This window comes from Chenopodium album, chromosome 1 (genome assembly GCF_948465745.1).
Source record: "Chenopodium album chromosome 1, dcCheAlbu1.1, whole genome shotgun sequence".
In the NCBI taxonomy this organism is placed as follows: Eukaryota; Viridiplantae; Streptophyta; class Magnoliopsida; order Caryophyllales; family Amaranthaceae; genus Chenopodium; species Chenopodium album.
The window spans coordinates 83,000,883-83,025,386 of record NC_137834.1 but is presented as its reverse complement, the minus strand read 5'-3'; the positions used below and the strand labels follow the sequence as shown (position 1 = coordinate 83,025,386).

Sequence of the window (24,504 nt, the reverse complement as noted above, 5' to 3'; positions counted from 1 at the left end):
AAAGGCAAAAGTAGTGGAGAGAATTAGAGAAGAGAGAATAAATGTTGGGTCTACTAGGTGAGAGAAATTAATTAAATATTGTAAGAGCTTTCTAAAAAAGAAAATGGAGCAAGTATTTAAAAACGGCCGCAAATGAAAAGTAGAGCAAGTATTTAAAACAGAGGGAGTAACTCTGAAAGTACGTGTACACAAACTACCTAAACTTCAACAAAATGTCAAAATATTTGTTTCTACCCAAACGTTGGGCTACATTCATATGGGCTTGATAATAGAAATGGGCCGCTGATATGTGGGTCAGTAATTGTGGCCCAGTTTTTTTTTTTTTTTTTTTTTGACAAATGTGGCCCAGTTTTTATTCACACAGATTTGACAAGTCAGCATTCTCAGCAATATCAGCATTGTGCATAGCCTGCATACCCAAACATTTTACTAAGTACTTAAATTATTGGTTTACATGATCATAATGAAATAGTTTTTCTTTTTTTTATTACTTTAGATAGGTTGGGTTATAGTATTGAGAGAAGACTAACTTTTTGTATCTTTTCTTGTAAAAAATAAAGCAAATAATGAAATAGTTTTTTTTTTTTTTTTTTTTTTTTTTTTTGGCAAATACTAGATTAAGTTCATGAATCAAACAAGCTAATAGCATTTTTCAACCTTAAGGCTGACAGTTCAATCTCCACTATATACAAACTTTCGGATGATAAAGTGATTTCCATTAGTAATTTACCTCCTTCCCTTAATTATATAGTATGTAAATACTAGTGGATAATAAGGATGTCAACGAGCCGAGCCACTCCAAGTATTAGCCTGCTTGAGGTAAGCTGATTAGAACATCTAGAGCTCAAGCTGAGTATAACCAAACTTTTTAAATGTTTGTACGAGCTTGAGTTATTTAGGTTTATTGTTGTCCGAGCTTGGTTCACGAACAATCTCTTTGAAATCAGAAATCAAGTCAAGCTAATCTTAAAATTTTTTTATAAATGAGCTTGAACATGATTCAACAATTTTTTTTTTTAACTTATTTGCTTACTTAACGTATAATGAATTAAATTTTGGTCAAAGTTGTTCACGAGTGTATCGACTCGATCGACCATTGACATCCGTACTTGTTGAAGAACATGGATCAGCGTCAATGACGGTAATTTAAATTTGTGCATTGAGTTGCTTTTCTATACAAAGGTGGTGGTTAGTGGTTACAACTTACAAATCATAATTAAAAAGTCACTCTACTCCATGAAAAGAATTTGCAAATGTGTAATTATTCCAATCTATTTTGTCTAAATTTATCATTATTATTATCAATTAGTTGTTCTGTTTCTGTCAATATAGGTTCAAGACTCAATATTATGTACGACAAAATGGTGAAACAATGTTGAATTATGTGATGTTTCTCATAAAGATACAAACTTCAATTTATTAAATTAGGCCAATATCTTGTTCATGAATTTTAAATTAATGCATTTATTATACTTTTATTTTGTTTGTGTCCTAATTGAATAATTTGGTATACGGTACGGTTGGAAAATAGTTAGCTAGAGTTATGATAGGATTATTTATATGTGGATCTAAAGACAATTATAATGCTGAATAACATCCACCCTAAGTTATGTTCATAAGATAAACACAACAATAATGAATATTCAAGTAAGAATACATTTTAATTACAAAACACCAAAATTTCAATCAACTAAATCAGTTATGATCATTTAAAATAATTTTATACCTACATTAAAAATTAGTTTCAATTAGTAAAAAATTAAACTTAAATTTTAGGGCATCCTTGGATATAGATGGAGGTGAATTAAGGTAGTTGTAGAAGCAAGGAATAAGGTAGTGATAGTATAGGAGGTACAAATGAGAGACTTGTTACCATTATTTGGAGGGTCATTGTTATTAATCACCATATTAGGGTAATTTAATAGTAGTATTACCCCAAAAACGAGAAAAATAATTAAGGTCCCCTCTAGGCTTTTCGTTCTCATTCAATTATTAGTATATAATCCCTTAAATCGCCACCACATCAACTCATTATCATTCTCTCATTTCGTCTTCATTACCTTCTTCGTAATATATTACCCCCAGTTCAAGTGTGCCTTTTTTTAGTTATATTCGAACACTCATCTACATGCATCGTTCCTTGCAAGAAAATTCTATTCATTGAAATAATAAAGCATATTCCGTACAAATTTCCATTGATCAACTCAAATTAAGCAAAATTCCTTTTTTTTCATGCGCTGTTGTAGAAATTGATTTTAAGCATAAATCCAAATTTCCAATAGTTTTCATGTATTCAAAATGGTAACATAGTCTTATTAATCATAATAATCATATTTTCAGAACTTCAAGTTGAATACAGATACAAAATCATTGATCATAATAACAAAAATAATAAGCATGTTGCATTGCACTATTTGCATGCACAACTTTTTATTCAAGTCAAAAGAATATTATTGTCCACAACTAGATTTCATAGATGCTTTATTAATTTACTAAAGTATCTTATCAAAAAAAAAAAAAAATGTTTACTAAAGTACTAAAGATAAATTTGTTTGGAGAGTGTCTCAACTCATCAATCATGCCTCAATCTACTCGTGCATTTTTTCCAAAATATAGACCATTATACCCTTTTATTTATTTATTATTTTTATTAATTATATTTATTTTTGCACTAAGATTTGCTCCAAAAGACCAAAACCCAATGAGAGAATATTCTTAAAAATTTTAAAAATAAAAATATGGTCTTCCAAGACAAATAAACATTCCATACTGTACATAACAAAAGAAAAAAAAAAAAAAAGTTTCTTGCTACATTTTTGAACAAAAACACAAACAAATAAAATTCAAACTATTTTTTTTAACAAGATAAATCAACCAAACAAAATGTATGAATTTCTCACTACATACAATACCATCAATCCTCATCCCAAAAAAAAGAAAAAAAAAAAAAATTGTATCAAAGTTTCAAGTTTTGATGGGAACACTAGTAGCTGAAGATCTCTTGATATTGTCCATATGAGTAGTCTCATAAACGGGCAATCCACTCGAACAAAACCCGAATTCGTAATCGATCCGTAACTCGAAAAGATCCGAACTTGAATCACTATCAGCTCCATCTTCATCATCATGTTGATCAAATTTCTTGTAGTTTTCTTTCTTCTCTTGATAAACAACATGTGATGAAATGTTATTATTATTATTATTATTATTATTGTAATTTTTTGATTTCTCAACCATTCTTAATTTCTCATCAATCCAATCAATATTATTATTGGATGATCCTTTCATAACTTTATTATTATTATTATGATCATCCTTGGGAATCCCATTATTATTCCCATTTCCTTGGATTTTATACTTGGATAAGGTAGCCAAAACATCCTTATAATCCGAAAAATTCCTAAAATCTTTACAAGATTTTGTAGGAGTGTTAAGGTTATAAGGAGGCGGTGTTCGAAACCCAGAACTTGAAGTAGAGTACATTGATCTTGCATCAATTGCACTACTAGTTGACCTAAAATGGCTAATACTACTTCTCCTTTTTCTCCTATTAATCGGACTTTCATCTTCATCTTTTAAAGATGAGGATTTATTCGATGATTTCTTGTTCTTAGAGTTTGTTTGACTAAAGAGTGAGTTCAAGAATTGAGCTATCTTACCACCAGGAGAGCTAGGTTGTTTGTATTTCTTTTTATCCTTGCTTTTTTGTTGTTGTTGTTGTTGTTGTTGTTGTTGTTGCTGTTGTTGTTGTTGTTGTTCAACTATTGACAACGGGTTGTTGTGTTGGTGGATGTAATAATGTTTAAGGGAAGGTACGTCGAGGCTAACCCTACCTTCCCTTAAATAACCGCGTCTCTCTTCTTTAGACACCGCCTTTTGAGACACCAAGTAGTTGTTGATGTTGTTGTCATTGTAGCCGGAGAAGTAATTAGCCGCCTCGAACACATCGAGCTCCTCGGAGTCGTTCCGTCGATGGGAGGGCTTCTTAGACATGGTGGTGGTGGTTGTTGGAGTTTTGGTGGTGTTGAGCTAGTTTATGGAGGATTATTATGCAATGTTGTGGTTTAAGTTAGTTGTGTGTTTTTTTGAAATAATTGTGAGTGGTATGAAGAGTGGTTGCTTTATAATAATACTTGTAGTTAACAAAGAGAGGGTGTGACTAAGTTAAAATGATAAAAAGAAGGGTAATAATATTATGATGAAAGTTAATGCAATTGTAGTCCCACAAATATATATAAATAGATGTGATATTTTAGCTTTAGTGTAACAAAAAGATGGAAAAAACAAAGTATGGGAATTTCTTTTTTCTTTTTCTTTTTTTTTTTTCTTTTAATTTTTTTGTATGGTAAGTGAAAGATAATAGGATTATATATGTTGGGGATTGTGGGGGGGCATAGTGCGATCTGTCATACTTTGGATTCTTTGGAAAAATACTGTGCTACTCAAGTTATATAATGTATGGGGTTATAATAGCTACATTACCAAGATTAATATTTGGGGTGTTAGTTATTCAAACTTTAAGTGTGGCATGACTTGTATGTGGTTGAGAATGAGGGAGTGAGGGTGAAAGTGACTCAAGAACATCTTTGATTATATCTATCTAGTAGTATTATAGAGACACTATATGTCTATTGGGGCACCCCTTTGGCCCTTCTCTTTTATCTCTCCCTTCTTGCCTTCTTATGTTGTCGATGAGTGGAAAATAAAATTTGAATTTCTCTTTGCGTGATTTTTGGTTTTTGATTGAGAGAAAAATATATTATGTGGGGGTTACTCAACATGTGCTAATTGGAGTTGTCACTTAACATGAAATATTGTGATTTTAGGGTGATAGATTAAGGGGGAAAGAAAGTTACTAGTGTACCAAATATGAATTTTCTAGTTCTGGTCTACTGATTTTGCTTCACTATAAACCAATTTAATGAAAGTTCTAATGTGAGACACATTATGGTGTTAAAAAAGGGTTTTCTACTTTCACAATAAACCACATCTGGCCTATAACTTAAATGTAGAAAAAAGTTCCAAGACATATTAGCCAATAAATCCCTACCTTAACCTCTTAAAGTATGATAAAACACTTATAAAATAGTGTTACAAATTTAATGCTAAAATGTTTGTTTACCTATATAATGCCCCTATTTATATAAAGATAATTGGATCTAACTTTTTCCTCGTGTGATTTAATGATTTACTCCACAACTCTTATGAATAGTGGTTGGATAATTATACCTTCTAAAATTTTTTATTACTTATTTGCCCTCGTGTTAACTAATTATTTGATTGAATTCTTAAGAATAATGTGCAAATATTTATACCCCTAAAAAAATATTTGTTTACATATTTTTCCCTTATTAATATAACCAAAAACTAAAAGAACTCTTCAAACTAGCTTAGTAATTCACCAATATTTTCCCGCATTAGCCACCTAATTAATTCAAAGCTTTGTTAAGGTTATATAATAGTACAAGTTAGAATATAATACTCAAAAATTTTGTTTCGCAAATATGTATTTTCTACTAACTAATACTTTCTACAATATAAGAAAAATCATCATGCTAAATTTTTTTCTTGTAATTATTTTGTAGAAAATTTGAAATCTTATTATAGCAATGTCCCATGCATATACAGTGATATAGTCTAACCTAGATAGTTGCCTAGTTGTCTTATTATTCTTGCCAATACTAATTACGGTTGGCCTGGTCTCTGAATCCATATAATTGATTATCTGAGCAGGTTTGGGTTTTAGAGAAAAGAAATGTGTTTGACTAATTTCCCAATTTTTAATTTTTAAGTAAATTAAAGGAACGATTTTTCCCACTTCATTCTACCCTATTAGTAATTAGAAGCTATATAAATATATAATGAGATTAAGAATGAGCCCTTTGTTCTCAAATTTGATTTAATTTAGATAATGTTGTATCAAGGTACCTTAGCTTGTCTTTCGACCATTTATCACTAAGTATCCAACCCCTTCCAGTACTAAATTATTGAGAAGCCAAAGCGATATCAACAAGTCCACATATTTAGTAAAGCAAGTACTTGACTTGCCATAACCAATCGTTTCGAAACCAAGTACCTTACTATTTTGCTCCATATATTAATGACTTCTTAGTACCTTATATTTCAACCATTAATGACCAATCGAGTATCCAATCACTCCCGGTTCTAAATTATTTAGAAGATGACGCAATTTCAACAAGTCCCCAATTTTATTACTCGTACCAAGTACTGGACTTGCCATGCGTAACCTACCATTCAAAAACCAGGTGAGTACCTAATGAATTCGCTCACTACGTATTGTTAATGAATGAATGAACTAATTTGTCCAGATTCAATCTACTATATCTCCATTAATTTTTAGTTGCAATAAAAGAATTATTTACATCTTACAAATAATACCGCCCTTTTGTTACAAGTTTACAATTAAAAATTACCGGAGGTATAGTAAAATTCATCTTAATTAACCCAATTTGTCTTGTGGCACGTTGTGCGAATGCAAAACGATTATAATGTTAATAATCAATATTCAAGAGCAGTAGATCTACCAAGACAAAATAGTTCATTTATGATCGATGTTGATAATGCAATAATATGCAAGAGACGTTATTTCATTTATGACGTTGAAAGTCTATGCGGTCCCAAATCCCAAATATAGCTGCATCCCACGTTATAATTTTATTAGGTCCAAGATCACAAATTCACAATGTAGTAGTTTCAAAATTCATAACACTTATCTCAATATTTCCAAAATATCATCATCAATTTCAATGACACATCATATATTCTTGTTAAATTATAGATTAATATACATCCCAATAATACTCCATCTGTCCCTTAATTAGATTTTTATTTTTAACATTTGTTCCTCACATAATAAAGAGAAGTAGAATCTAATTAAAGGACGGAGGGAGTATGATAAATTAAGTCCCTATCGTATTATATAATAGTATTACATATTATTCTACTACCAATCAACCTTATTAATACGTAGTATAAGAAATAAGAATATAGAAGGTCGTAGTTGAGTACAATATCCATGTATTTTCAATTTCCCTTCATCTTATTTTATCTGATAGAGTATAATATAAATCGATTTTGGAGTTCAACCATCAGCTTAATCTTTTGGTTGAGTTAATCCTTTAATATTAACTTTACAGAAATTACCTATTATTTAATGATACTAATAGAGGTAAATAAAATAACTAGCACTCTAACTAATTTATTTCCATAAAATTAACAAGATCAACAATTTATGCCACATGATCATGTCCTATCATAACAAGAGGTTGGGTTTTAATTTCTAGTCTAGTTCATATGACTCAAATTAGCACAAACATGGTGCACGTAGTTATAAGTCTTATGACCCACATTTATCTTAACCAAAAGAAGAAAATGATAGTAGCACCTTTTTTCTTTAATTGTGAAACCACGCACATTAATTTCACTGATCTAAATCATTTTACTTTAACATGTTGTATGAATGTATGTGTTATGTGTACCATTTTTAAGTAGGTTCATCGAATCATATAACTAGAGCATATATTGATTTTGAAAATTTAAATTTATGGTGTCCAATATCTTACATCCATGAAGGGCTCACATCAAGAAAACTACATGAACGGATTTAGTCATGGTAGCTATTTATGCCTAGTTATTGTCACGATGATATGGCAATTTTCGTGCCAACGGGAATACGACAGTTGTCACGTGCATTATGGTAGATTTCTTCATACTTGAAATTCATTGGGTAGTTTTTTAACTTTAGGGATAGTGATACTTGTTACATTGCTTTCTTTCAATGTAAACCATACACTTATTGCTATAGTGTCACTCATATATGGTACGCAATCCTCATAAATCACTCGTGTATAAGCTCTTAGAAGAAGATTCCCGATAGAACAATTGTGTAGGAAATAAAATATTAAAAACTTGAACTTAATAGAATAACAAAGATGAAGAAAGCTATGTCACGTTGATTAGTTGAAAATCTCATATAAGTTGTGAGTCTTGTGACGCATTGTCTTTTATATTTGCCAATTTCGACAATATTTGTGTGATTTTCAATGACGGGTGCTCCTCAAGGATAACAATCCTAAATCTTGATATGAAGATTGAGATTAATTCAAGAATTGCTCAAATCTCTAAGAAATAATGTATTAGACATAATCATATTAATCAATATGAGTACATGTTCAATTTAATTATGATTTGATATATATTTTTTTTTAATAGTGGAGGTCAAAGGATTTACGGATTATATTTACTCATAAGAAATATGTAAAGTCAATGAAAATGGAAAATTCACCAAAAAAAAAAAATCCGTTAAATTGCATTATTATTTATGTATATACTTTTTTAACAAATTTTACCTACTATTCAGATATAATTTTGTAAAGGAAGTTCAAGATGAGCTCCAACTTAACTACTTATACGAGAAATAGCAAAGGGGTCAATAAGACAATAATTGCGGAAAGGATAGTGTAAATCGAACCCGAGATAAAGCCATGAAACCGAAGCTTGCTCCAATTGAGCTCAACTTCAAGCACACTATATAATATTATCTAGCTTAAACACATAAGATTAATAATTGTGCATCTACCCTCTTATATATACCTCATATATACAAGGGGAAGTTTCTGAAATTTGGTTGCATGGTGTTGACGTAACATATAATTATATGAATAGAAATTAGATGGTCTAGATATAATGAATAATATGATAATGGACCAATCGAACTTATAATTTAAATTAGTAAGAGGATAAAAGGGGCCACACACTATTTCATCAAGTGGTGATCTACATAAAAACATATACGAGTCTAATCCAATCCTCTCCTAGTTAGCTAGGGGCTAGGGGTTGATGACTTCAAGTGTTTGCCCCCTATTTGTGGAAACATCCAATGGTATAAAAGCAACCAACTTTTAGTTTTTGCTTAAATCTTTTCATTGTACTCATTTTTGTACCCTAAAAATGTAGCCTTTTTGGTAGAAAAAAGGTGTGGTTGTTGTAAACCCTTGTAATAAGATTTTTCCAAATTTTTTTTTTTTTTTTTTTTAAAAAAAGGGTAAGAAACTAGTGGAAAGGTGCATGGGAAGAGATTTATCTTTTTGATTAGTTGAAATAAAAATCAAATCGATTAATGTAATAGAATTGTTCACATTAAAACCGCTTATAGATCGAGTTATAGTATTAGCGGTTTTATTCAAAATATTATAAATTTGTCTCTTAATGCATATTTCATTTATCAAGAAGATAAATAAACTTGAGTTTTCTCAAGGTGGAAACTCTCAAACCTTCCGATCATATTTTATAGGTTCAATTTTCACTAGATCGATTTCTATGTAAAATAAAAAAATAAAATTAAAAAAAAAAAAAAAAACGAGCAAGTACTCGCACAACAATAAAATCATGAGTAAGGCACCACACAGGCACACAATAAGGAACAAGCAAGCCCAACGATCACACAATAACACGAATTTAAGATCACGTCAAGTAGTCACACAAAGGATTTAAAAACTTAATACCCTACTTTAGAGTAGTTCTTGGTACCATGTTAAGATTAGGAAAAAAGAGAATATTTGAAAGTAACCTCCTTAAGTCTCATCTATTAACCACAAACATATACTTTGTATATCATTACACAAAATAGGGTTAATTACATACACAACCCTGATACGCTACATAAAAAAAAAAAAAAAAAAACAAAAATACAAATACATTGTATATTTAATCATTCCTAATGGTATATATTTACATTTTTTTTACAAATTAGTGATTGTGACTTTACAATTCACTTATCCCTACCTTTTAAAAGTTTGAGATGATTCTTGTGAATTAGTGTTTGAACAACTATACCATATAAAATGTTCTTCTATTTATTTGTCCTAATTAATTCCCTATATATATATATATATATATATATATATATATATATATATATATATATATATATATATATATATATATATATATATATATATATATATATATTCCCTTATTAATGCCGCAAAAGGTTAAAGTTGTGACATAATAAGGCCAAACCAAAAGTTTTCTACGGACATGACTTACTATGACGCACATTAACCGTCCTAGTAGTTATTCTTGATTCAGATAAACAATACAAGAGGGGGTGAATTGTTTTGTAAGGAACTTGGAAAACTTTTTGCATAGTTAAAACTTAAAAGTATGACTCAAGGAACTCAAAGTGATAAGAGAGATTTTAGCATGGAAAACTTTTGGCCCTTATCAAGAAGAAAAACCATGATCCACTCAAGATTTTAAGCTCAACTTATTAATTATAATAGGGCAAACAACCTATTTTAATATAAGATTCAAGCTCAAGTTCCTCAATAAACTTAAGCACCCAACAATTGATCCCTCAATCAGTTGCACTCTTGAATATCTCTTTCTCTTAGCTTAAGTCCATACAACTTACAAACCACTTAGATTTACGCATGAGTTTGCTCTAGTCATCATCAAAACTTAGAGGTCAACACTTATTAAAAAAGAAAAATGTTACTATCTCCGTTAACTTTTAGTTGCAACTTTGGGGTATTATTTGTGAGATATAAAATATTCCAAAATTGCAACTAAAAATTAACGGAGGTAGTAGATATTTCATGCATCAGATGCATTTAGATCTAGTGATATACTCAGATACTGATGAGCAATTCATAATCCAGGTAAAAAAAAAAAACTTAATACTACCTCCGTTTCAGGTTATCTGCAACGATTATTTGACATAAAGTAGAGAGGAAAAATGTCTAATCGTTACGCATAACCTCTGACGGAGGTAGTAGATATCAACCAACAACTCAATATTTGGGCCCAAATTAAATCCTGAGTTCTCACCATTAAATGAGAAAAAGGCAAAATTGGAAGTCCAAATATAAGGGCCCAATCATGTGCATATTGTAGTAACAAAAAGGGACAATCTTCAACAATGTTGCTTATGGTTGGCATGTTATGTAAACTGAACTGTGTATTGTGTATGCCAATTATGTTTTAACAGTTAGGCAATTTTCCAGTTCCAATCAGAGATAAGATCATAAGAAGATCAGATAATGTTTTCTGATGATATGACATCAACTTATACTTGTATAAAGCAACAAACACAACATCAACAAAGTTACACGACTTGTACCACAGCATGTAACTACTCTGTACATAGTATGATCAAATCCCTACTTCTAAAAGAAAAATAAAAAAGCCTAAACAACTCCGGACTACATAATTAGTTCTCATTCACTCGTGTAACTTCAAAAAAACAAAAACGTCAGTCAAGTAGTATTAACAATATCATTATATCCTGGTGTATTAGTAAATAATCGTGACAATCCTATTATGAAAGCATTCGTGTTGTACTCACAAAGAGAAATGTCAAAATAAATCATCTGATGAAATTATTTCTTTTCATGTATTACGTCACAAGTTAGATTTAGTAAGGACATTAAAGCAATTAGCGAATACAAATAGTGTTAAAACATAACCGATTAATTAACCTTTTTATGTGAACTCGAATGGAATAGCTTTGTATATGAATAATGGATGTATCCAAGCCCACAGTTTTATTTATCAACGTTTCTCATCATTTATGGACGTGGCTGTTCTTAATGCACATATAGTGCCTTTAAGAATCTATGTCTCCCAAATTGGTTACATTTTTTATGGTCTTCCCTGGAACACCAAAAATATGTGGATCACCCTAATTTTCATGTTCATAATGTTTTTAATAATTCAATTTATCAAGTCCAAAAAATAAAGTCCATTTTCAGCAGAATTTATTGTTAATTTTCAACTAGGACAATATTGAACTAGTCCAAAATTGGATGTTTCATGTTTCATATCTTAGTTAGACAAAAGTAGTGGCTCAAGTAGTAAAGGAGCCCTCATTGAATTAACTTCCCCATTCTTATTCTATGATTCATTGAGACTATTATCATACATTAATTATTATTAATTTTTATTTTTTCTAAATGTGATTGGATAGGAGAAATTAAGTTGTTACTCTTATCTAGTTTTATGATTTCAATTTGGACTATTTGTTCTCTTTTTCTGATATTTAAGTTGTGTTTTTAGTCCCACTAACAGTACATAACTTGCAAATTTTCTTTTGTTCCTATCTAATTCCAGTATGTACTCTTGTTGTACAAATATTTTAAGAATTGCGCTGCATATATAATTAAGCCGGCTATTAATTCCGGAAAAAGAGATCGAAGCATACAAGTAAAACTATCATGTATATAATATATATATATAATCGAGGTGATAAAAATTAGCCCGGCCCGATTTTGGGTGGGTTTTGGGCAGAATTTTTCGGCCCGGAATTGGGTCGGGCCCGGCATGGCCCGGAATTATTTTTGGGGGGTTTGGGAATGCATTTTTATGCATGTGTTAATAGATTTTTTTATCCCGGGCTGAAAATGGCTCGAAAAGCCTGTACGGTCCGACCATTTTCGACGGGTTTGGGAAAAAAAATTTCGGCCCGAAGCTTGGCCCAGTTCGAGAAACGAGCTTAATTTTTTAGCTTCGGCCTGGCCCGATTAATGATCACCTCTAATATATAAGACGTATGTTGCTATTAATTCCAAATAAAGAGAACGAAGTATACAAGTAAAAGTTGCATATATAAGACGTATGTTGCTATTAGTTCCGAGCAAATTAAAGATCAAAGTATTACATGTAAAAGTTAGTAAGAGTATGTACAACAATGATGCAAGTACATAAGTACGTGATGTCGACAGAGGGTGTGATAAAAGCGAACCTTTTGCAATATGATCATGTATGTTTAAAAGTATATTCAGCCCCCCTTATACTATTACTAGTAGTAGGTACTAGACCATGTATGTTCTACTTTTGATCATTGATAGTATCATACGACGTACCAAATACGGAGTACTAATATAATGTATCTAGAGAAATGATATTTGTGACAACAGCATGGGTTCCTCGAAGCTTTAATTTGTAGCATTATGGAAAGTTGCTGTGTTTAGAGCATCAAAAAATTGATTGGCCCAAAAGTTTATGAAGGGGAAATAAAAAAAAAATGTTTGGCCCATGCAGGTCTCGAACCTGCGACCTTCGCGTTATTAGCACGACGCTCTAACCAGCTGAGCTAATAGGCCAATTGATTTCAATTTTGTAACATAATATATTTATAATTAAACTAATTTATCATGAATAATACCGTGGAAGTTGAAAAGGTTTCCAAGCGAATATCCATAATAATGTCTTTTAATAGAGAGTTTTTAGATGAATATCTTTATTTGAGATTCACTAGTTATTATATGAGTCCAAACAGGGCAAACACACGGTGATACTGTGTAAAAGATGTAAATTATTGGATATTTCAATGCTTTCATATTAGTTTTTGAAAATTTCAATTTTTGAAATTTAGATACTACCTCCGTTTCTTATTATGTGCAACAAAAGGGGTATTATTTGTGAGACATAAAATATTCCTTTGTTACATATATATAATAAGAAACAGAGATAGTATAAGTTTTAGGATAATTCATTTAAGTATTTGAAAAGTTCATATTTTGTTAGTTTTTGGAGTCTATATATTGGGATTGGTAAACTAAAAGTGAAACGAATTCACCGATTCACCATATATTTTGTGAGTAAATTATGATGATTTATTATGAGTAGAGGATTCTCTTTCTTTCCCTGTCTACACTCAAGCACGGTGATCTATCACATATAATTGGGAGTAGAGGGTCCTATTATCTTTCCTCTATACTGTACATACTTATATAGCTGAGTGGACGGACATGTGAGATTTAGGCGTTGTTCTTTTGAGCTTTTGGACAAAGCAGGGTAGGGCAGAGCCGAGCAGATTTCAGCAAAGCAGAGCTACGCTTTGCTTTCACACAATGCAAAGCAAGGTAGGGCAGGATAGGACATGCAAAACAGATTTCAACAGAGCAGAGTAGGGCAGAATAGCTCAAAAGAGCAAGGTCATTCAAATGTTCATTCTCCTAGATATAAATAAATATATAATGAAATTTAGATTTCTAGGTCAACTGTATAGGAAAACGACCCTAGTGTCAACTGTCCAACTGTCCATAACCCAAGGCCCAAGCCAAGCATGAAAAAAAAAGCCCATAATAGACGAGTTGGCCTACTCCTTTACCTGGCTTAATGCCTCGTTTGAATAAAATAAAAAATAAAAAAAAAATAGACGAGTTGGCCTAAACTAAGACAAAGTGTACGAGGAGTTGATCGAAATCCTTATATATGCAAAATTTACAGCAATATAGACGGTCTTACACATTCATATGTATGGTGATTTGTTATATTAATCTCTTTCTTCTTATCTCTTTTCTCTTTAGGATTTCAGTGTCTAGGTCATGTTATCTTAGGCTAAACATAGTCAAATTTCAATAACATTTCGGCTATATTTGAACTCTGTATTCTTCGTTTAACCAATTTTTGTGTTTTTGTTTCGATAAATCTACATGTTGATTGTTAATTGTGACTTGTAAATTTGTGATTTTCACGAGTGGGGTATTCGAGAACTTGTTTCCATGGGATTTGGGACTTTGTAAGTCCAGTGTGAGTTTGTTTCCATTTTTTAATCCTCACTATTAAATAATTGTAAGCCAGGTTGTTTTTTTTTTTTTTTTTTTTTTTTAGTTTAGTACAAATTTATTAGTTGAATTTTTTTTTTTTTTTTTGGGGAGGGGGGGGGGGGGGAGGTGGTGAGGTTACGTAGTTCTTGTGAGTTGTGACTTCGAATCCGATCAATTATTTGTTTAAGATAAGTTGAATAATCAAACCAAAGTAGTAACTTAAAACTTGCAATAGATGGATTGACAATCCCCTTTAAATGTAATGGACATATGCTACTTCTTTCATCTCATTGGAATTGCCTCATTAAAAAGGGGTTGTTAAATACCGTCGTCCAAATTTATCGCCACCGCCATCATTTCAAGCAAACCGACAAATCTTCCCTTAGTAACTTTTTTTTCTCATTTTCTTTCTCTAATCAACAACAACCATCTCAACCACCACCTTCTACACCGGACAGCCACAACGACGGTAAAAGTCGACGATAAATGGATAGTGATCGTGGTGGCTCGACGGAGAATGAACCGGTGACGCCACCCTCACGTTTAGAACAGGTATGACTTTTTCTCCGGTTGTTGTGAGTCGAAATATTGATCGGAGAAACCGACTGACGACGTCAACCGGAGACAAAAACTGGTTAACCGTTGCGGTAACCGGGTTTTGTCTCCGATTATTGTCACAGTAACCGGATTTGGCCTCCGGTTACCGTGCATAACCGTTGGTGGATATCACGGTAACCGGATTTGCCCTCCGGTTGATCATGGTAACCGGAGGTGAAATCCGGTAACGGTCCACGGTAACCGGAGATCAAATCCGGTTACCATGGATTCTGGTTGACCAAATTTTTTTTTTAAATTATTGTTATTAATATTAAATAATCAATGTTATTATTAATTAAAAAAATAATTATTTGTATCAGGCGTCATTACCGGACTACGGCGGTGATGGTGTTGATTATAGTCCGCATTTTCAGACTAAAGAAGTGTTCCCGACCTACGAAGCAGCTCTTGATTGGGCAAGAGAGATTGCCACTCCATTAGGATTGTTTTTAACAAATTCATCGTATAAGAAACAGAGAAACGGGCTTCCAATTAATTATATGAAATGTGATCGAGGGGAGAGGAACAGAGGGGAAAATCGGGATAGAGAGAATGTTATACGCAAGAACACGAAGAGTAAGGGTTGTAAATGTACGTTTAAAATCTCGGCTCGATGTTTGAGGGACATGGAAGGATTGGTCCTTATATCAAGAAAGGGTTTAAAAGGCATGCATAACCATCCGCTCATGGTATATCAAGAGGGTCACCGACAAGTTAGTGGTCTTAGTCCATCTGCAAAAGCACTTGTTATCGACATGACTTCTGCTGCAGCCCAGCCCCGTCACATTATGACAGCCGTGAAAGAGAAGTTCCCGAACGAGAACCCTAACAAGAGACATATCTACGATGTGAGAAATCGTGTTCGGCTAGATGCTTGTGAAGGTCGAGATGTTGCCCACCAATTTGTTCACTTGGAAAATGAGCACAAGTATGTCACTTGGATAAATGTCGACCCGGATACCCGTGCTATCACCCATGCTTTTTTGGCCCACCCAGAGATGGCCAATATGCTACGTACATATCCACATGTCATTGGGATGGATTCTACTTACAAGACGAACAGATATAACATGCCATTCTTCGAGCTCGTTGGTGTCACACCTATAAACCAAAACTTTCTGATCGGATATGCTATATTGAAGAGTGAAACTTATGATAGCTACAAGTGGGTTTTGGAAAGATTAAAGTTTTACATTGGATATGAGGTGGCTCCAAAAGTTTTTGTAACTGATTGTGAGTTGGGGTTAATGAAGGCATTGAAAGAGGTCTTCCCAGACTGCGCGCATTTACTATGCGGGTGGCACATTAACAAGGATGTGTTGGCAAAGGCGCACTATTTGTGTGGGAAGGATATGGTGATGGCCGAGAGATTTCGAAATGGTAGATGGAGAAGTGTAATGTGTTCGACCACTGTTGCCGAGTATGGGTTAGAGTTGCAAACTATGAAAGCGACATGGGTAGCATCGAACCCACCACTGGTGAAATACGTTGAGGAGCAATGGTTGGTCCACAAGGAGAAATTCGTGCGTTGTTGGACGAATTTGGTTATGCATTTCGGCAACGTCAACACATGTAGAGTAGAGAGCCAACATTCCGTGCTTAAACAATGGTTCGACAGTTCTACGGGAGCGTTAGACACTATCTTCCGCCATGTGCATAGCAACATTGAGGGTATGCTGATCGAGATTCGTCACCAATTAGAGGACTCGAGACGGCGAATGGGTTCGCAGCACAACGTCATGCCTTTACTTCACCTTAACGGCTTTTTGTCATTTCGAGGTCTTGATATTTTACAAGGAGAGTTAAGGAGGATGAGAGAGTTATCTGATGACGTGTTTGATAGGTGTGGGTATGCGTTGCTGACGACGCATGGTCTCCCATGTGCGTGCACCATGTGGACAGCAATTTGTGCTGGCACTGGGTTGTATTTGGATCAGGTCCATCCATTTTGGAAGACCTTAGTGATCGGTGATGGCGTTGATATTCATGTTTTTGCTGAGGAGTCAGAGCAAGATGCATCCTTGTTTAGGTCTTTGCTGGATGAGGTCTTAGATCGTGATCCGAGCTTTGTGAGAGGTTTCAGCCGGGTCCTATTTGAGGAGCTACACCGAGATCAGACAGATTTTACGGATCCAGAGATCAACAAGACTACAAGGGGTCGGCCACCGACAGGCCAATGGTCTACTTCTACTAGGCATAATCGTAGCGGATTTGAGCATATTTCGGGTTCTCGTGGCCGTCGAGGTGGGCGTAGGGGTGGTCGTAGACCACCCATTTTTAAACCTTCAGGTTCATTGTTATTCTTTTTGCTATTGTTGTTGTTGTTGTTATTTTTTCTAAATTTGTCCTAACTTGTAGGGAATGATTTGAACTTGGAGGAATTTGCATATTTGGACAAAATTCCAGCCTTCATGCTTCCGTTCTTACAAGGGTGGAGTGATCCGCTTGGTGATGGAAATTGCGGATTTCGATGTGTTGCCGATTTCTTCATAGGTAACCAGAATGAATGGATGTTAGCTTGACGTTTGATTGCAAATGAGGTTGCTGCTCACCGCGACATTTATTCTCAAGTATACACTGCTGGAGAGTTAGATGGAGCAATACACCGTATCACATGGACTGGAGGGAGATGCGGCATGGACCATTGGATGATTGCTATTGATGACTTGTTTCCGGTTGCCAAATTTTATAATGCCGTTGTTATGTGTTTTGGTATTGGTAGGGACGGTCGTAGTGTCTACCCATGCCTCACTGTACTACCTTGGATTGCTCCATCAACTGCCACTGGTCCGTATAGGGAGTTTTGCATACTATCATTAGGGTGGCATTTCGTGCGATTGGAGTTCGAAGATAATTTCCCGGTTCCTCCTATTGCTACTCCTTGGTTCCGTATACGTGATGATATCGTTATAGGTTGGGAGGACCGATATCAAGATAGGCGTGCTACATGGCAAAATCTATCTGGTAGTGAATGATGTTAATAGGATATGTATTGTTTTCCTACTACTTAGTTCGAAATACTATTATAATAACATTTAAAACATGACATTGAATATAATAATTGTTTGCTCCAAATCTAATAACACTTAGAATATTAAAACTCTTAAAATTACATCAAACCACCAAATCTAATAACACTTAGAAAACTAAAACCAAATCTAATAATATAATAAAACATATCAATCTTCTAACATGGCATTCCACTCCATGATTGCTTCCTGCGCCTCGATCACCGTGGGGGTGATGTTGCCTCCCTGCTCAGCTATGAACTTGCGCAATGGAGACATGAATCTTTGCACCCACTACACAAATGAAATTAAAATTTTAATTGAGTCTAATTTAATTAAGATAATTGAATAAACGAAGGTAATGAAATTAATTAATAAAAATTAAATAAATGAAATTAAATACTTAAATAAACTTACGTAATCCACGTCTGTCCTATCGGGTCGAGGTGGTGGGCGAAGCACTTCATCAGTACTCATAAGACATGGATGTGAGTACGTATAGAACCATTCCAAGTAATCATCAGAACAAGTAGGCTCCTTGTCCAGCAACAGCAAATAATCCGATAAGGGTATACAATAAGACCCAGAGTGAAATCTGTCCCAGAACTGAGGTGCACTTGCGGAGCTAACCACGTAACTCCGCGTCTCATACCCTGGCCGGTAAGCATAATCAGGTTTAAGAATGGGATGAGGAATCTGCTGAACATATCCAAGTTGTCGCACAACTCTGTCAGGGTGGTATGACTCAACAATGTCTCGATACTGTATCCAACCCAAGTAAGTAGTCCTCGGGACCAAATGAGCTGGAGTCAACGTGTAGGGCCTCCAATTAACCTACAACCAATTCCACAAAACAATGACAACACGTTAATAATTAGTAAGTGTGAAAACAATAATTTTCAATAAATACATTGCGCCAAATATACCTCATGATCTGTCATCTGATCAAGACGTCTACGAAAAGAAACTACACGATGGTAGTCCTTATCCAGTTCCTGTGTGTCCCACATGGAGGCCCGACCATCAGTCGGTGCTACGGCTAAACAGCCCTGAATAGGTCGAAATGCGGGAAAATACTCGTAAATCCAAGACTGTAGCAACGTCAAACACCCGGCAATCTGTTTGCAATCTATCCGCGAGGCAATGCCTAACTGCCGATACAGATAAGCAAGGGTAGCTGAACCCCATGAATAAAGAGAAAGTCGAGCATCCTCCTTCTTCACCTCTAAGATGCAAGAAGGAATAATACGACTACCACTCTTATCGACTAAGAGAGTGTTGCCAAGAACTAACATCAAGTAACCCTGCACCTGGATATCAACGTCTCCCCTCTCTGCCAGGCACCTCTCATGTATGGCCTGACATGATACCCCCCCCCATTATTCCAAATAGCTCCTGGCTTGGCAACAAGAGCCGCTGCTCTTACCCCCAAAAAGTTCTGAAAGTCAACCCTCAAAGACGCATCATCGCTACGCTCCACAATAGGAGCACCCTCCATTGGTAACCCAAGTATGTATTGGACATCATGGAGCATAATAGTCATCTCGCCGAAAGGAAAGTGAAAAGTGTTTGTATCCGGCTGCCAGCGCTCTACAAATGCTGAAATCAGGGCCCAATCAATGTGGTGATGCATGATGTGAGCTAGTCTACTCAAACCAGTACTATCTACTCGACTACGCACATCGTCTGTCATATTTTTGTACATCTCCTGCAAATCTAGGCACCACCGAGTTCTAGGATGACACCTCAAAATCTGACGATCTCTGGCACCACTCCCCATCCAGATCTGTGTGGCGATGTGACCTGCGTAACTAGGAATGACACTACCATCCTTGGGACCACCAGGCATTTCACCCTGAACAAGCCACATAGTATCAGTCAATGCTCGGCCACTACGAGGTCTACGAGTCTGGGAAGCAACAGCTCCTGTACTCTGAAATCTACCATCAGCGGCACCTCTCCTCAAAGTAGCCTCAGATGACGCCTGGCCTAGCTCTCTACCTCGCCGACGTCGAACATATCTGGAACTCCCATCATCACCCATCAAAGCCATAATTTGGTCCTCGTGCCACTCCTCCTCCATATCCTCCCCCTCTCGTCCCTCCTCAAAATCATCTTCAACACACGCTTCCTCGGCTATAGCAACAGATGACCTTTGTCTTCTAGCCGAAGCAGTCACTACACGAGAATTAGTATGTCGCTCACCCGACCCATCAATACGATCGAACGTCATTTTGAGTCTAGCCAACTGTCATAACCAAATTAACTAAAAAAAAAAAAAATAATAATAATAATAATAATAATAATAATAACAACAACAAAAAAAAAAAAAAAAAAAAAAAACAACAACAACAATTATTTTTTTAATTTTTTTTTTTACAGAATTATTACCAACAAAATTAACATTACTAAAAATAATTCATTTTTTTAGGGACATTACTAATAATAATTAATTACAAATAAATAAAAATATAAGCATAATTAAAAAAAAATAATAAGGTTTTTTTAAAAAAAAAAAATTCAAAAAAATTTAAATTTTAAAACCTGGTAACCGAATCCGGTCACCGTGACAACCGGTGGTCAAATCCGGTGAACAGCGGTTACCGGAGGGCAAATCCGGTTACCAGCAGCACATTACACCGCCGCGAGTTTCAACGCTGCAGGTAACCGGCGGCAAAATCCGGTTACCGCTGCTGGTAACCGGAGTCCAAATCCGATTACCAGCACCGGTAACTGGATTTGGTCGCCGGTTGCCAGCAGCGGTAACCGGATTTCGCCGCCGGTTACCTGCATTTCATTAAATAAAAAAAAACGAAACAGAAAAAAAAAATTCAGAAACTCGAAACACACCTCCTTGCCACCCATTCTGACGCCGCTGCCGCCAGTACTTGAATCCGCGCCGCCTCCACCACCGCAATTAGCGCCGCCGCCGCAGCTGCTGCCTAAAGTGGCCCTGCTTTTGGTTGTTTGTGGAGGTTGTGCGGTAAAGGTGGATGATTGAGATAAAAAAAAATTTATTAACTTTAGAGTGAAAATATAAGGGTGAAAAAATAAGGGTAAAAATTGGGTTAGGGTTTACTAAGGGTAAAATTGTCAACTTGCTTCAAATGATGGCGGTGATGATAAAAATGGACGGCGGTATTTAGCATTCCACATTAAAAATGGTCAAATGGAGCAATTCCATTGGAACGGAGGGAGCAAGTGTGTATATATAAATTTACTTTTAATAGTATGTACTCCGTATTTGTTAGATATTAAATCTTTTTTTTTTTTTTTTTTTTTTTTTTTTGTCATATGGACTTGCAATTGATTATTAATTATGAGTAATCTGAAAATAATAAAAACCGGACTCATCCGTACAAATATAGATACTACCTCCGTTTCATATTATTTGCAATGATTTGTCATAAAATAGAGAAGAAAAATGTCTAATCGTTGCAAATAATATGTAACGGAGCTATTAGATTACCATACATACTCCTCTAATACCTGGCACCATTAAAAGCATATATAAACTCTCCCCATCACCACCCATCACTAGTTGACTAGTACCACCATTAGTATTCATGTCAATCTTATATTAGAATATACGACGTACAAAATATGACATAAAAATGATAAAACCTTGATTTTCTATAGATCTAATTGGTCGTTACTAATAAAATAAAAACTTTTAAATCATCATACCAATAGTTCAAATGATCCATCATAAAAGAGTCTCACTAAATGAATGTAGTTGAGACTTTGGGGGTGTTTGACAATTGTCTTTTTTATGTGGTTTTTTAGTTTGGTCAAACAACCAAAAAATATGTTTGATAGTTGTTTTTTTGTTGGCTTTTAAGCTGTCTTTTCCACCAAAAGCTTATAGAAGTAGTTTTTTCTATTGGCTTCTGGCTTGCATGCCCACTTTATCACTAATAACCAGCTAACAACAATTAATAATTATACCAATTACTTTTGTAACACAGCCGACTTAAACAACTAAGTTGAAAAGTCAATCTATATAGTTAATATTTCCAGCTATTCAAATAAGCCAACAGCAAACACCCAAACAACCCTTTATTAGTGAAAAATGTTGTTTAAATACTTACTATAGTATTTATTATAATACCTCTGTTATAGGTTATGTGCAACGATTAGACATTTTTCCTTTCTATTTTATGTCGAATCGTTGCACATAACCTATAACGGAGGTAGTATCTGTTCTACAAGATATAACATATAACATAGATATGGATTGATATTTAATTTCCATTCAATAATATGAGCTATATGTATTCAAAGCGCCTTTTCAACGATGTCGATCTCACACGAAAATGATATAAATCCTAGGCCTATATTTAACCAAACACAAACCAACCAGGCTACTAGCCACATCAAATTGCTGAAATTTCCATATTGTGCTAGGTCCATAGTCACTATCTGGATAACAAAATTAGTGGTAGGGGTTACCCCCTTGTCATAATTTACGACAATAGTATGTGACAACAAATGTTATCAACAAGGACAACTATATAATATTGAGTCCTTTCAATGTGACATTTCCATTAAATGAATAATACCACTGATGTTAGTAATTTTTCAAAATTCTGCTTAATTTTGTATATGTTTCTTAGTGGGACAAAGTGGCAACACATCAAAAGTTGCCAGTTTAGATGAACAATCAACTTTCATTATGATTTGGATTCTTATTCCGTTTATCTCCCGTAAAATTGATAATTAGCCCGACATATACCAAGTATGTTAGAACCCGTTACACTTTTAAAGAAAAGTGACATACGTGTGGTATACGATATACAGTATATAAAATATAGAATCGATATATTATCTCCGTAAATATAATAAATACATCATTTTAACTGACATATCTTTCAATTTATTACTTTAACTATTAATATCTTTAAGGGCTCGATAGTAATAAATAACTAAAAATATTACTTGTGGCCAAGTCTTCCCCCAATCGGCCGAGTGTTGGAGGATCATCATGTTGTTGTCATAAGTGGTGGTCCTCATGTTATCCAATGCTTGGAAGAGGACCAATAGAAGCTGCTCATCTTGTTGCTCACTTAATTATATCATCTTTGTCAATAGACTTTGCTCACTTAGTTTGCTGGTTTCAGTCAAATATATATGCTCGAGTTTGATAGGATGGATATATAGTCATATAGGTATCCAAAGCTATGAGAAAATTATATTGTATCACATGTTTCTTGTGTTTTTATTTAAACTAAATGAATTGCAATATGATTTTATTTATTTTTAATTAATCTGTACTCCGTATTATTTTATCAAATAGCAACGCTAAGTCGCTAACCCTAAAAGCTTTGGTAGATCTATAATAAATTACTTAATGATCAACATTGAATAAATGAAAAAAAAAAAAATGAATTGAAGTAACCCGGCCAAGTGAATCAAGTCTAAAAAAAAAGGTCACATGCATGATATATTAATTATTAATTATATTGTGTTCCATAAAAAATAAAAACAATAAAATATACTCCGTGGGTGTGTTCGGCAAAATATAGTTGTGAAGGTAGTTGTAGCTGTAGAGTTAACTGATAGCAGTCAACAAGCTGTTAGCTGTGAAGATAAATACTTTAGATATGAGTGTTCAGTAAAGTAACGATTGATTAGTTGTTACATATAAAAATCAATATTTTATTTTTAAAACTATAGATTAAATTTTCAACAGGTACCTGAACAGCTACCTGTAATTTCAAAAGCTAATCTTTCTAACTTTTCATAAAAGCTACCTCCACCACTAAAAGCTACCATAACCACTATTTTGTCAAACACTCACTTTTTTGTTAAGTAGTGGTTTGAATTGGCCAAACCACTAAAAGCTACTTAAAAGCTAGAACACGCCCCGTATTTCATATAATAAATTAAATTTAGAAATTTATTATAAATTCATGAGTTTTTTTTTTTTTTTTTTTTTCCTTGATATAAATTCACGAGTATGTTTGATTGATGTACTCTTTAAGAGTTTAAGTTATACCACTTGCAATTTCGTTTGTTAGCTCATAATAATCTCCTCGTTGTATATTTGTTGCTATATAGTTGTGGCCTTGCAGGTGAGATAATTGAATGTCAATTAAGAGAAGGGTACACAAGAAGGAAAAAACAATAGGACATAGACTAATGAATTTGACCGATTAATTTAAAATATAAAAATGTGTGCATGGTGAATAGCTGATGATCATCATGAAAATTATAATTGACTATATATAAAAAATACTTTTACAATAAAAGATCATAGTTAAAATTTTTAACCATGCAAGTTTGCAAGTTTTATATGCTGATTATTCCCAATATTTGTAAATATC

The 24,504-nt window shown here is 34.0% G+C and overlaps 2 protein-coding genes and 1 non-coding gene across 3 annotated transcripts; 1 reads left to right on the top strand and 2 right to left on the bottom strand.

Moving 5' to 3' along the window:
* Positions 1-2,702: 2,702 nt before the first annotated feature.
* On the bottom strand, positions 2,703-4,199 carry LOC145618461 (protein BIG GRAIN 1-like E). Its single transcript, XM_081673263.1, has one exon. The coding sequence runs from the start codon at positions 3,991-3,993 to the stop codon at positions 2,965-2,967; it is 1,029 nt and encodes a 342-aa protein (XP_081529389.1). The 5' UTR covers positions 3,994-4,199; the 3' UTR covers positions 2,703-2,964.
* An 8,851-nt stretch (positions 4,200-13,050) lies between these two features.
* TRNAI-AAU (transfer RNA isoleucine (anticodon AAU)) lies at positions 13,051-13,124 on the bottom strand. The gene has a single exon. It is a non-coding gene; the product is annotated as a tRNA-Ile (tRNA).
* A 1,935-nt stretch (positions 13,125-15,059) lies between these two features.
* On the top strand, positions 15,060-18,145 carry LOC145636995 (PKS-NRPS hybrid synthetase cheA-like). Its single transcript, XM_081688522.1, has 4 exons — positions 15,060-15,125; positions 15,491-17,459; positions 17,529-17,663; positions 17,742-18,145. The coding sequence occupies exons 1-4, from the start codon at positions 15,060-15,062 to the stop codon at positions 18,143-18,145; spliced, it is 2,574 nt and encodes an 857-aa protein (XP_081544648.1).
* The last annotated feature ends 6,359 nt before the right edge of the window (positions 18,146-24,504 follow it).

Bases quoted from the DNA above. Each gene is read 5' to 3' on its own strand.
- LOC145618461 (XM_081673263.1), bottom strand. From the start codon at position 3,993: ATGTCTAAGAAGCCCTCCCATCGACGGAACGACTCCGAGGAGCTCGAT.
- LOC145636995 (XM_081688522.1), top strand. From the start codon at position 15,060: ATGGATAGTGATCGTGGTGGCTCGACGGAGAATGAACCGGTGACGCCA. The intron at 17,460-17,528 runs GTTCATTGTTAT...CCTAACTTGTAG, and splicing joins ACCCATTTTTAAACCTTCAG to GGAATGATTTGAACTTGGAG. The intron at 17,664-17,741 runs GTAACCAGAATG...TTTATTCTCAAG, and splicing joins TGTTGCCGATTTCTTCATAG to TATACACTGCTGGAGAGTTA.